This window comes from Oryza glaberrima, chromosome 8, assembly GCF_000147395.1.
Source record: "Oryza glaberrima chromosome 8, OglaRS2, whole genome shotgun sequence".
NCBI classification, from domain to species: Eukaryota; Viridiplantae; Streptophyta; class Magnoliopsida; order Poales; family Poaceae; genus Oryza; species Oryza glaberrima.
In genome coordinates this window covers 2,322,977-2,335,940 of record NC_068333.1, presented here as the reverse complement: position 1 = coordinate 2,335,940, position 12,964 = coordinate 2,322,977, and the positions used below count along the sequence as shown (strand labels likewise).

Genomic DNA, 12,964 nt, shown 5'->3' with positions numbered 1-12,964 from the left:
TATTGAAAAAACAGTGGCAAATTTGCAAATGCCCCAAAACGAATTTAGGATCAGGTGTGACATATCATAGTACTACGAATCTAGACATATCTGATATTAAGTTGGTTTTTTATGAGACGGAGGGAGTAGATTGCAAGTTTGCAACCTAGCTAGTGTACCATTAGGATCTTTCCTGGGCTGCAAAATTAGTCGGTTTAACAGACACACGTGTGTGCGTTTGGTGAGACTGTACTCACAGAGAAAAGACACGACGAGTTGGGTTAAGTTAGCCATCAAACCGAACAACGCTGCCGTCATTAGGATTGACACATGCGATGGTAACTACACGGTTCTTCGGACTTATCAAGCATGCGTGTATTGTGACTCCAGACTCGCTTGATAAACTGCACAAGTTCAAATGATTTCAAACTGTAATATAAATTTGAGAATAGCAATGCTAGGTATTCTGCTAGGCTATTATCTAAAAATAATAATGTGGAGAATTAAATTATCCCTGATAGTTCTGAGAAAACCAAAACGCTACAGGTTTCATTTTGTACATGAGTATACATCCCAATATCCCATGGTGGTAATTTGCTAGGTTATTATCTAAAAACAATAATTCAGAGAATTAAATTATCCCTGATAATCTGGGTCGTGGAGGTAATAAACTAATAATGGTTGTATTTCGTTTATATATATCAGAACAAGTGCAATCCATACTTTAGCAGCTCATCAACGAGATGAACTGATGGCTCCACGTGCCCAACATCTGGACCGTCCGATACGTCATACAACCCGCGAATCCGCGCGATCACGACCGTTCATTTTACCAACTTCAGACTACAGGCCTAAACTCCATACACTCGACGACGAGGCCGCGCTTGGGATACCACCCGAGCACCTCGAAGCTCGCCACCACGTCCTCGCCGCCGGCGCCGGCGACCTCGTCGGCGGCCACCCGGCCGAGCTCCATCTCCGACCACCCGTCGCCGCGCCGCGCGGGGCGCCTGACCGGGACGCCGGCGCCGGCGAGGCCGACGCCCCTGAACTTGCGCGCCTCGGCGTCGTCGGGGCGGAGGCACACGGCGTGGCGCGCCACGACGCGCCCCGCCGCGGACACCGTCGTCTCCTGGTCCGGGAAGCTCAGCCCGCGGTGCCCCTCCGCCGCCGCCGCGGTGCCGAACACCAGGTACGCCGCGTACGGCGTCGCCGGCGTCAGCGCCGCCGCCGGCAGCCGCCCGTAGATGTCCAGGCACGTGCAGTCCACCAGCTGCGCCACCTCCTCAAACCTGAACAATCAAACCAAAACAATTGATTCAATTAATTTTCTTTCCTCAATAGCGGAATCAAATCGAACTTGTAAATTAAAATAATCCAAATCATGCAGCTCGTGGCAGCCATGGATGAGATTGCTTAATTAATCAAAACTACTACTTTTTCATATAGGCCTTGTTTAGATCCAAAAAATTTTGGCAAAAACATCACATCAAATATTTCGATTTATGCATGGGGCATTAAATCTAGAGAAAAAAACAAATTGCACAGGTTGTATGTAAATTGCGAGACGAATCTTTTGAGCCTAATTACGCCATGATTTGACAATGTGATGCTATATTAAACATTTGGTGATGACGGATTAATTAGGCTTAATAAATTTGTCTCGCAGATTACAGGCGGAATCTATAATTTGTTTTGTTATTAGTCTACATTTGATATTTCAAATGTGCGTCCGTATATTTAAAAAACTTTACACCCAAAAAACTAAACACACCCATAATTAATATGCATGATGAACACTGAAATGGAGAAGCTAGCATTAATGAATCGATGTTGATCAGATGCGACTATATATGCCTGCCAAGAAAGGATCAACGGAAACTCCTGCTCAATGCCGTCATGAATGTTGACGAATCAGCTCATCTGGAATCACAGAATTTTATTTATATTGACACGTACTATTAATTTATTTGTGGATGCAACAATACACGCATGTATATATGCATCTTTCAGGAGACAGTGCCGGGGTGACGTCGCTGTCTGGTCGACTGTTCTTGATCAGAAACGTCTTGGAAGTTGATCGATATCGATCTTTGCTCAGCAATCTGATCATCACCTAAGATTTTTGAGTAGTGCTCAGCAACTTTTGTGACTGAATGTTCTGCGGATAATTAATTAATTACTTTCTACTTGACAGTGGCTGTAATTTCTACTGCTTTTCCACCGCTCGGTTGAAAAGGCTTACGACTAGGGAATTGTTGCGGTTAGTGCAGGACAGAGACAGATATGCTAAATAGAATAACACTACGCGGTTTAATCAATATTGTTTATCAAGTCGCCGTAGATAGTGAGATGCCACATGCACAACAAAAATCTTGAGTTCGCAACTAATTCATGCCCGATCGATCAAGTTTTCAATTGTTTGGGTGTACGAATTCAGGAAATATATCTGACAGGAAGCAACTGCTTTGAACGACTTGTGCAGGCAATTCATTTTCCTACCCGAATTTGGGAGAATTAACTGAACTCAAATGTGTTTGCACATGGAGCGAAGATTCTATGACGATTGATTTTAAAATGAAACGCGAGATTAATCCATGACACAGATATCGAATCGAATTATAGGAAATTAAAGCTAAATATGTAAGGGACAAGAAGAGATGTATTATTATACCTGGAGAGAGGGTGAGGTGTCCATCTCCAGCTGAACTCGCCGTCCTCCCATGGCAAGCTCAGCTTCCTCGCCGGCAGCGCGAAGCACTTGGCCCCGCTCTCCTTCTCCAGCCACACCATCTGCAACCGCCATGAACAATTTGATTCGGTTCGATTCAATTTGGATGTGTATAATTGAATTTGCGATGCAGATCGACGACGAACTTGGCATGAACTAGTTTCTTGATCGATTAGCTAATTAAGCTACGTACCATGCTGCCGTCGTCGACGGGGACGGGCTTGTCGCAGAGCCCGAGGTAGACGCCCTTCTTCATCCTCTTGCCGCCGCTCGCCGCCGCCGTAGCCGGCGGCGGCGGCAGGGGCGCGATGGCGCGGTAGTCCGGCGGGAGGAAGCGGTCCCAGACGGCGTCCGACTCCGCCGCGGCGCGGAACGACGGCGACACGGCGGCCAGCCTGCAGGCGTCCCGCGGCGAGGTGAGCGCGATCACGTCCGCCAGGCACGCCTCCGGCAGGTCGCCCACCCGCGTCGTCGTACCCTCCTCCACCGCCTCGCCGCCGCCGCCGCCGCCGCTCGCCATGGAGAACGAAGCGATCGAAGCAAAGAGAAACAAAAAAAAAATCTATGGAGTTCGTGGCCTACCTGAGAAGCTAGCCGAGCTCGCGAGGCGAGTATATATATAGCTCGACGGCCGCGACACGTCATCGGGACACGTCGTGGTCGAGGGGCGGCGAGCGGTGGGGGGAGGGGTGCATCGGAGGCCGTGCAGATGGAGATCGACGGCCAGGAGGGTGGCCACGTTGACGAGCTCCTTTTGGTCAACGCCGGGGAAGAAGAAAAGTCAACTCCTTGCCGGTTTTTTTCTTGTGCGTAAAAAACGGTCCACCGCCGGCGTGGGCGTGGCATGGGTGTGAGCCATATGGACTGAGCTCTGTCACGGCCCAAAAAATATTGCTTACGTACGAAGATCATCGGTGACGAATCCGGAATAAAAAGATTTAAAAAGTTTTGTATATTTTTATTTTTCTTAAAAATATAGGTAGTATGTAGAGGAAAAATTTATAAAAAAGGCCCTATACATTTTTTATTTATTTTTATTTTTTTAGAGATGGGTATTTTTTTTACCCAGACTATACATCCAATCAGATATATGCAGACTTTTTAAATTAGGAACTTAGCCTATTAAACATAGAACTTAGCCATCAAATAACACAATCTAAAATTTGATCCTATAGAGATTTGAACTGTAACCACTAAGCTACATGCCCTTTCACATACATATTTTATTTAATGATATAGTAGTGGGTAATATAAGCCGTTAACAATCTATATGTGTAGGTTTTATGCACAAGCGAAGATGTTGTAGGTAAACACCTGTTGATCATGATCATTTCACATGTGTTCTTTTTTTCTACGGATGATTAGAGAATTGGATGGTGGGGGTAGTGGTTAACTTTGCTATTGGTGATTTTGGTTTGATTACCTTCACGACATAGTACAATTAATGTACCCAACATATATAGGACGGTTTCATGTGTGGCACGTGTATGGTAGATTAATATGGCTAACATGTGTTATAGTTAGCATCATGTTCTTGGCTGATGTACCATTTACATATAAGTGCTACGGATGATCTGTTTGTTTTCCGACGTGTTGCCTAGATATATGCATGTATGCCATGTGTGAGTGTCTGGCTGATGTGTAGTGACCGACGATGCACAACAACCAGAGTTGGTGGCCAGTAGTTCACAGTAAATGCACGGTAGTAACTCACAAGACTAGCACACCTAATTGAAGTCATGCCTTGGCGAGCGTTAGCAACACGTCACTGTAATTGACTCTAACTTCCTAATAATACATATACGTATCTTTCAAGTTTAAACCAAATTAACCATCGGTATAATTGCTAAAATGCATACTCCTTCCATTAAAATGTGAAGAGAGTATCGTTGAACAAGTCTAAGGACAGATCGATATATACCACGATTCATTTAACCTCACTTACAAACCATGACCCTATTTCATAAAATCCTCCAAAAAAATACACTAATCTCACCACGAAAACGCAAAACTTAAACACACGGACTAACGAGCTACTCCTTCCATCCCAAGTTAAATTAACTAGTACGAAATACGATCATTCATAGTACTACGAATTTGAACATATACAGATGTTTTCATAGTACTACGAGAAATGTTTTCAAAGGTGTCCATGTCGCTGTATACGTTGTCATGGAAGCTGGCTGGGTCGTACGGACGGGGCGCCGTGCAACCGCCGTCGCCGGCCGGCCGTGGTACGATATGATGCTCGTACTCTTTCCTCCTGACACCGATCGGACGAACAGAGGGACAAATCGTGCCGGGGGAGGGAGATGTGTTCGATCCTGTCAGCGTTGGGGTTCCTGTCGTCGTCGGTGTTGCCATCAGCAGACGAACCCCAGAACACCACGGTTTGCGAGCCCTGCAAGAAATCCTGATCGATTGGCTGACGAAGATTCCTCTTCCCTTTACACTTTCACACGCAGCAGCTGCGTGAGATTCCTTCCAGAGATTCATCATTCACTGGGCCAGCAAGCAATATATAAATGGCATCACCTGCATCCATCAATTTGGTCATGCCCTTTTCTTTTCTTTTTCTCTTCTCTTCTAGATTCTTTTAACTTTGATTTGTGCCATTGAATATGACACGCCAAGTTGAGAACAGAATAAGGTGGTGTTTAGATCCAGAGACTTAACTTTAGTATCTGTATTTAGACACTAATTTAAAGTATTATATATAGACTGCTTACAAAACTAATTACATAAATGAAAGCTAATTTGCGAGACAAATTTTTTAAGTCTAGTTAATCTATAATTGGAGAATGTTTACTGTAACATCACATAGGCTAATCATGGATTAATTAGGCTGAATAGATTCGTCTCGTGAATTAGTCCAAGCCTAATTAATCCATGATTAGCCTATGTGATGCTACAGTAAACATTCGCTAATTATGGATTAATTAGGCTTAAAAAATTATCACGCGAATTAGCTCTCATTTATGTAATTAGTTTTATAAGTAGTCTATGTTTAATACTCCAAATTCATCCGATATGACAGGGACTAAAGTTTAGTCTCTGGATCCAAACATCACCAATACAGATTAATACACCCTTTGTCCTTAAAAAAAATCAACTATCTAAATAAATATTTGCTTAGATATTCACTCAGAAATTGATTTTTTTCTTGTCTTGTGAGTAACAGTGCATAGAATTTTAGAATCCGGTACCAACAGGTATAATCCCCTCAGAACTACGTTTTCTTTCAGGCCTTTCAATCAATCAATACGACCTCGTAAAGGCAGATTTTGCTAAACCCGAGCAGTTTTTTAAAAACTTGCTCCAGATATGAAACTGGGTATTTAGGTTCCCAATAAAATTGCTCGATAATAGATCGATTCATCCAAAGCCTGCCCTGCTCGCTCCGCTTGGGGAGAGAGAGAGAGTAGTTTGGAGAGAGCAGGAAGAAGAAGAAGCCTCAGCCTAGCTCGTTTTTTCACATCTCCAAAGCAAGGAATGTTCAGATCTTCAGACAGTTCTTCGGCCCGGTCAGTTCCTGAAACGAATTGTCAGCGTGATAAGTCCATCCGAGGCTGGAAACTGCGGTTGTCACTCGATCATAATCGAGTTGAGTTGGTAGTTTGGTACTGCATGAATTTTTGATATTGGATCATCGATTTTTTTTTTTCTAAAAGAAGGTTCAGCATGATGCAACTATGCAAACAAGTGGATGAGCTAGTACTGTTCAATTGTTCCACATGTAACAGTGGGTGGATGGCAATGCTGCGACAAGTCTGGAAGGAACAAAGCCGAAATAATATTAACAAGAGTAATCTGTTGACATGAGGGGATTATTAATCAATTGATGAAAGAAACAACGATTAGAAATGACAGGAGTTGGATGGTGTACTTTGGTCTTATTTAGTGCAAAGGCATGAGATTGATGTGACTTCCTAATTGAGTTGGGCTATTAATCTGTTGGCTACTCAACAAGTTTGGTGGTGTGTACATCATGCCTTGAGTACTTGTAAATTTTTTAGGAGAATTTTGGCTTGGGTAAACCAAACCAGTAATAAAAACATGCGGGAATCGATAATTCTACATCAAAAAATTTAGAGTAAATTCCACTTGCTTTGGACCCCTCTTTAGTCAATGTTTTCATTCTAGATTGAGTAATCTTACTTTTGGGTCACTTTGAACCGCCTTTAATTCTTTTACCCATCTACATCCAACTTCTCATATGTGAAACAAGTAGTCTACATATAACTGCAGAAGTTTATTGACAAGTAGTAGTAAGGTCATCGTACTTGTTCATATGCTAGATAGAAGAGTTGGGTGATCCAAAGTGTAACAAGGATAACATTATCTTGTCCAAAGTAAAAACATTGGTTAAAGGTAGTACAGACAAAACATCCGTTATAAATAAATAGTCCAAAGTGAAATTTACTTGCCGGTAGGCTGGAAATGTGGTCCATCTAAATTACTACCTCCGTCCTAAAATAAATGCAGCTGTGAATATCCGTGTTCAACGTTTGACCGTTCGTCTTATTTGAAAAATTTATGAAAAAAATAAAAATAATTAGTTATACATAAAATACTATTTATATTTTATCATATAATAACAATAAAAATATTAACCATAAAAAATTCAAATAAGACTAATGGTTAAACATTGGATAAGAACAGTGCAAAACATCACTTATTTTGAAACGGAGAGAGTAATCCTTAGTTGGGCCGGAAGGAGATTGCAGCGGACGTGCGGCCTACAGCAGTACGGTGTGGCTGGTTTGTTCACTGACATCGGGCCCGCCTATCGTGTGGGACCCACTTGTCTGTGGCTCATGCTTTGGTGAAAGCGCTTCACCGTCTCGCCGGAGCGCCGCCCGCCGCCGCGGGGAGGTAGACGGAAGTCTCCATCTGCCGGTTAGGTATTTCTGTTGCGCCTGTATTCTGTACTGCTTGCTTTGCTGCCTGCCTGTGTTTGCATCCCCATGTTTGCAACCTATCTAAAACGCGCACGCTTTTCAAACTATTAAACGATATGTTTTTTTTATAAAAAAAAGGTTTCTATATGAAAGTTGCTTAAAAAATCAAATTAATCCATTTTTTAAAAAAATTAATATTTAATTAATCACGTGCTAATGAATCGTTCCGTTTTCTGTGTGGCGGGAGGGATTACTTCCGAACACAGCCTCGTCGATCGGTGCTGCCATCAGCAACGAACCCCAGAACATTACGGTCTGCGAGCGCTGCAAGGAAGCTTGGTCGATTGGCTGACGAAGATTCCTCTTCCCTTTACATTTTCACACGCAGCAGCTGCGTGAGATTCCTTCCAGAGATTCATTCATTCTCATTGGGCCAGCAAGCAATATGTAAATGCATCACCTGCAGCCATCAATTTGGTCATGTCCTTTTCTTTGATTTCCTTTTCTTCTATTCTTCTTATTAGTTTGATTTGTGCGGTTTAATCTGATAGGCCAAGTTGAGAACAGAATCAAGTACAGGTTAATTCGGAGAGAGAGAGAGAGGAGGAAGAAGAATCCTCACTTGATCAGTCTAGCTCGTTTTTGACATCTTCAAGCAAGAAATGTTCAGATGTACATTTCTTTGGTCCGGTCGTTAGCATAGTGCCGGAAACGAATTGAACTTGTCAGCGTGATCAAGTCAATCCAAGGCTGGCAGTTGAGTTGGTAGTGCATGAAATTTGGAGATTGGTTCGTCGATAGTGCATGAAATTTGGAGATTGGTTCGTCGATTTTTAAAGAAGGTCAGTATCATGCAACTATGCAAACAAGTTGAGCTAGGCTGATCAACTGTTCAACGTGTATATATCAAGTTGAGCTAAACATGAGGCATTGCTGCTACAAGTCTGGACGGAACAAGACGAATAAAATTGACAACAATAATTAATCAATCGAGGAAAGAAAACGAACATAGAATTAAGTGACAGAAGTTGGATAGATGGTACTCTGGCATTGTTTAGTGCAAAGGCATGATTGATGTATACCTTATGACTTCCTAATTGAGTTGGGCTATATTTGTTTTCTACTCGAACAATTTGGTATACATCATGATTTGCAGTTCTTTGGCCTGATGAGTAAACCAAACCAGTATAATTTTTTTTTTTACTTGCGGATAGGCATGGAAATGCGGCCCATCTAAAGTAACCCTTAGGCCTTGTTCAGTTACACAAGGATTTAATTTGAACCAATAATGGTAAGTATAGTAAGAAATTTATGATAGATACAACGAGAGACTGAGATTCATTCCAGGCTGGGAACCAACTTAATCATGATAGGGACGATAAGAGACCGGAAATCAATCCATTAGTTAATAGGTGTGAAACTAATCCGGATATTTTATTGTATCTAATATAAGTAAATTGGTTCTTAACCCGGAATGAATCCCGGTCTCTTGTTATACCTATTACTCCTGGCCCGAAACTAATCCTTGTGTAACCGACAAGCCCTTAGTTGGACCGGAACGGAACTGTAGCAGACATGCGGCCCATTAATTTTAGTCGGTGTGGCTGGTTTGTTCACTGACATGTGGGCCCATCTATCATGTGGGACCCACCTGTCCGTGGTTCATGGCTCTGGTCTCTTGGTCCACTGGTGCCACTGCTGCTTGTGCCGCCGCCGCCACGTGCCGGTAGGGCTCCCCGCGGTTGCTCTCGCCGGAGCGCCGCCCGCCGCCGCGGGGAGGTAGACGGAAGTGGCACCGGAGCGTGCGCACCCTCAGCTCTAACCCTTTTTCTCCCGGGTCCATCTCCATCTGCTGGATAGGTTTTTTCTGTTGCTTCCTGTAGCCTGCACTACTTGCTTTGCTGCCTAGGTCTTGTAGTCTTCGTTAGTTTTTTTTTTTCTTGTTTGGGTTGAATCAGGTGAATGAATTTCGCAGTTTCTGGTGGAAATGATTGCGAATTTCTGATGTCAATTTTGCGAGGTCTGGTTATTAGGATCTTTAATTTATTTTTGGGTGGGGGTTTGGGGGAGGTGTTGTAAACGTACCTGGTCCAATTTTTAGGGATCGGGTTAATATGTTCTGGAGTATTATGCTATCTGAATGTATGAGGGTTTTGAAATGAAGAGATGAGGGATGGGGTTTTTTGGAGCATTTTATTCCTTGAGAAAAGAATTGATGTGTGAGGGTTAGCCTGATTCTTACTAGTCTACCCTTCAGGGTGTTAGCCCCAAAGATTAGTACAGACTTGTGAGAAGGAGCGTTGTTCTAATGTCCATCAGAAGTGAAGTTTAGGAACTTGGTGTCTTTCTATGCTAAATATGAACCTTCTTTGTAAATGGTTGTAGAGACTGAGAAGGGTTATGGCATGTGAAAGGTAATGTCGAAAAGAGAAGTGATCATCTTACATTCTTACCTATCAAAATCAAGCACAGACAAGATGGCTCACATTGTTGGTCTGATTCGTGGAAAACCATGCATCTTTACTTTAGGTGCCATTAGTTCCCGAGATGTAATGGACTAAGGAATTAAATGATCCTGGTTTTGTCAAATTGCACATGGAATTCGATGGATTCTTCTACACAAAAAGATGATTACTTCATGGTTTTGTCCATTATGTCTATTATATTTGCTTAGCAAGAATTGCTACATCAGATTGAATAGCTATATTTTCCAAAGTTGTTTACATTTTCACTAACATGTATATTGCTGGTTTTGTGCGCAGGGGTATATCGTTCACCACATATTTGAGTGAATTGTCCATGAGACTGGGAGATAAGAATGTCTAACAAGCGTATGAGACCAACAGTACTAGAGGCCAGCACCTATGACTTTATCAGCAGCCTCCCTGATGAGTCACTGCAACATATCCTCTGTTTTATGACTACACGGGAGGCCATACAGACATGCGTGCTGTCCACTAGGTGGCGTCACATTTGGAAATCTGTACAGTGCCTCGAGATCAAAGCATCTGAATTCACCAGCAAGATGGGATTTGTGAATTTTATGGACAACTTGGTACTGCGCCGTGGTTGCGTGCCTCTAGATAGCCTTCGCATGTATACGCTATATCAACATGGTAGTGTTTCCCTGAACCATCACAACGCTAACATGTGGGTTGGCTATGCTTTGAGGAGAAATGTCCGTGAGCTTCACATCTGTGAGCATTATTCTGAGTATTTTGATCTAGACCATTCTTCCTTCATATCGTCCCATCTGAAAATACTGCGTCTTCGTAATGTTACCATCAGTGACCTCTTTATTGAGAAGCTTTTTTCTGGCTGTCCAGCATTGCAAGATCTTGTGATGATAGATTGTTGCGTGTATGCAACCAGATTTTCTTCCACCTCTTTGAAGAATTTAACCTTTATCTCACATAGCCCTGACAATGGTGATTCTGTTCACGATGATTATAAAGATCTTGTGATAGATACCCCGAGCCTTGTTTCACTCCACCTGGAGTGCCTTCCCTTTTTAGCTCCTTGCCTTGTGAATGTATCATCCGTGGCAAAAGCCTACATTCGCCTTGATGATATGTCCTTCCCATGTTTTGATACGAAATACAACATCCTCAGTGGTTTGTCAAATGTAACAAAATTGAAGTTGCTAAATGAAGAATATGATGTATGATCTGTGCTCTAGCTTTGCCATGATTTTCTTTTGTTTTTCATGATCTATAGCTGATGTCTCTAGTTCTCTATATGCCATTGCAGGATGAGGATGAGGATGAGGATGATTCTTTTCGTTCAAGGAAAAACGAGGTACTAAAAAGGGATCTCCGGAGGTGCCAATCATTCAATAACCTAAAAAAACTGTCTGTCGATGATTGGTGTGTGGATGTTGACCTAAGCGCGCTGATTTACTTGCTTCGTTGCTCACCAATCATAGAGAAACTCACTCTGCATCTTGGAATGGTAAAGATATCTTACCTGACTGGAGTTTTTCTTTGCTTCCTAATCACCATGCTGATATGTTTTCAGTTCTTGTCACCAGATTGAAGGTTTGGCTTGGGAACAGTGGATGAGTTACCCACAAGAAGAGACGCCAGACCTGTCATTCAGTTGTGAGCGTCTTAAGAAGGTCAAAATCATCTGTGTGCAGGACGACAAAAGGGTGCCTGCTATAGTTATTGCTATACTTGCCAATGCGAACTCTCTGCCAGAAATTGTTATCAAACCGTACAAGCGTTTCGAGTAGGTATGGCTGTTTTCACCTTACAGCACTGGTTTTCTATAGTCGTGAAGGCATTTACAGACACCATTTTAACTTGTACGTAGGTTCGGCACTTGGGCTCGGGCAGATGTACGAGCATGGTCCTCTGATCAGTGATTAGATCCTCATGATCGGTAACCCATGTTCAGTTTGTAGTTTATATGTTAACAAACATTTTGTTGATGAGAGTTGCTGTGGGTCATACTGCTCTGCCCAGTACCAAATCTTCCTGGAAATCCTTTTTACTACTGCTGTTCTTCCACTTGAAACTTTTATCCACCAGCATCATCATGGTACTTGTAATTTGTTTTGTGTTTGAAGACTGAAGTCTAAGCAAGTCATGTATCTTTTGGCATTTTTCACCCCAAAATTAAACTTGGCCGTGGAGAGTGCTCTTTATATATATATGTCGCAAAAACTGCAGTTAGAGTTAAGTCCAAATCTTTTTACATCATTGTTCAGTTTGATCTTGATTGTCTATAAATATATGTGAATCTAACAGGTCAAAGCATGTTTGGAGAAAGGAAGAAATCTCGGCCTAGCTCAGCTCTAGCTCGTTCTTGACATCACAAATCCACAGCTGTCCAGGACTCCAGGCAACCAAAGTTCAGACGTTCAGAGTTCAGACAGTACGTTCGCGATCGTTTGCACTGTGCCTGAACTGAACTTTGTCAGCATGATTAAGTCGATCATAATCGATCGAGTCGGCAATGCATGCTAATTCTGAGATTATTGGTTCATCGATTTTCAAAAGGGCAACACCATGCAACTATGCAAACAAGTTGAGCTAGACTGTTCACATGCATTAATTCATGGATGGCATTGCTGCTACAAGTCCGGATGGAAGACAAGTAATATTTAACGATAATAATCTGCTTACATCAGGGAAATCAATTAGGGAAAGGAACAAACTTAGAAATGACAGAAGGGGAATGACACTTTGGTCTTTGGCCTTATTTTGTGCAAAAGGCAAGATGTATATATACATTACGACCTCCTAAATCTGTTAGTCTGTTGTCTACTCAGCAAATTTACTGTACATTATTCCTTGATCTTTCCTTTATTTGTAATAACTTTTTAGGAGTAATTTCGCTCGAGTAAACC

At 42.4% G+C, this 12,964-nt stretch overlaps 2 protein-coding genes across 2 annotated transcripts; one reads left to right on the top strand and one right to left on the bottom strand.

The window, feature by feature from the left end:
- Positions 1 to 480: 480 nt before the first annotated feature.
- On the bottom strand, positions 481 to 3,287 carry LOC127781653 (F-box protein PP2-B10-like). Its single transcript, XM_052308661.1, has 3 exons — positions 2,904 to 3,287; positions 2,654 to 2,772; positions 481 to 1,271 (listed from the first exon to the last, which is right to left on the bottom strand). The coding sequence occupies exons 1-3, from the start codon at positions 3,228 to 3,230 to the stop codon at positions 818 to 820; spliced, it is 900 nt and encodes a 299-aa protein (XP_052164621.1). The 5' UTR covers positions 3,231 to 3,287; the 3' UTR covers positions 481 to 817.
- A 6,741-nt stretch (positions 3,288 to 10,028) lies between these two features.
- LOC127782019 (F-box/LRR-repeat protein At3g58900-like) lies at positions 10,029 to 12,259 on the top strand. The gene is made up of 5 exons (XM_052309093.1): positions 10,029 to 10,104; positions 10,416 to 11,272; positions 11,362 to 11,562; positions 11,642 to 11,841; positions 11,926 to 12,259. The coding sequence occupies exons 1-5, from the start codon at positions 10,029 to 10,031 to the stop codon at positions 11,975 to 11,977; spliced, it is 1,386 nt and encodes a 461-aa protein (XP_052165053.1). The 3' UTR covers positions 11,978 to 12,259.
- Positions 12,260 to 12,964: the final 705 nt, after the last annotated feature.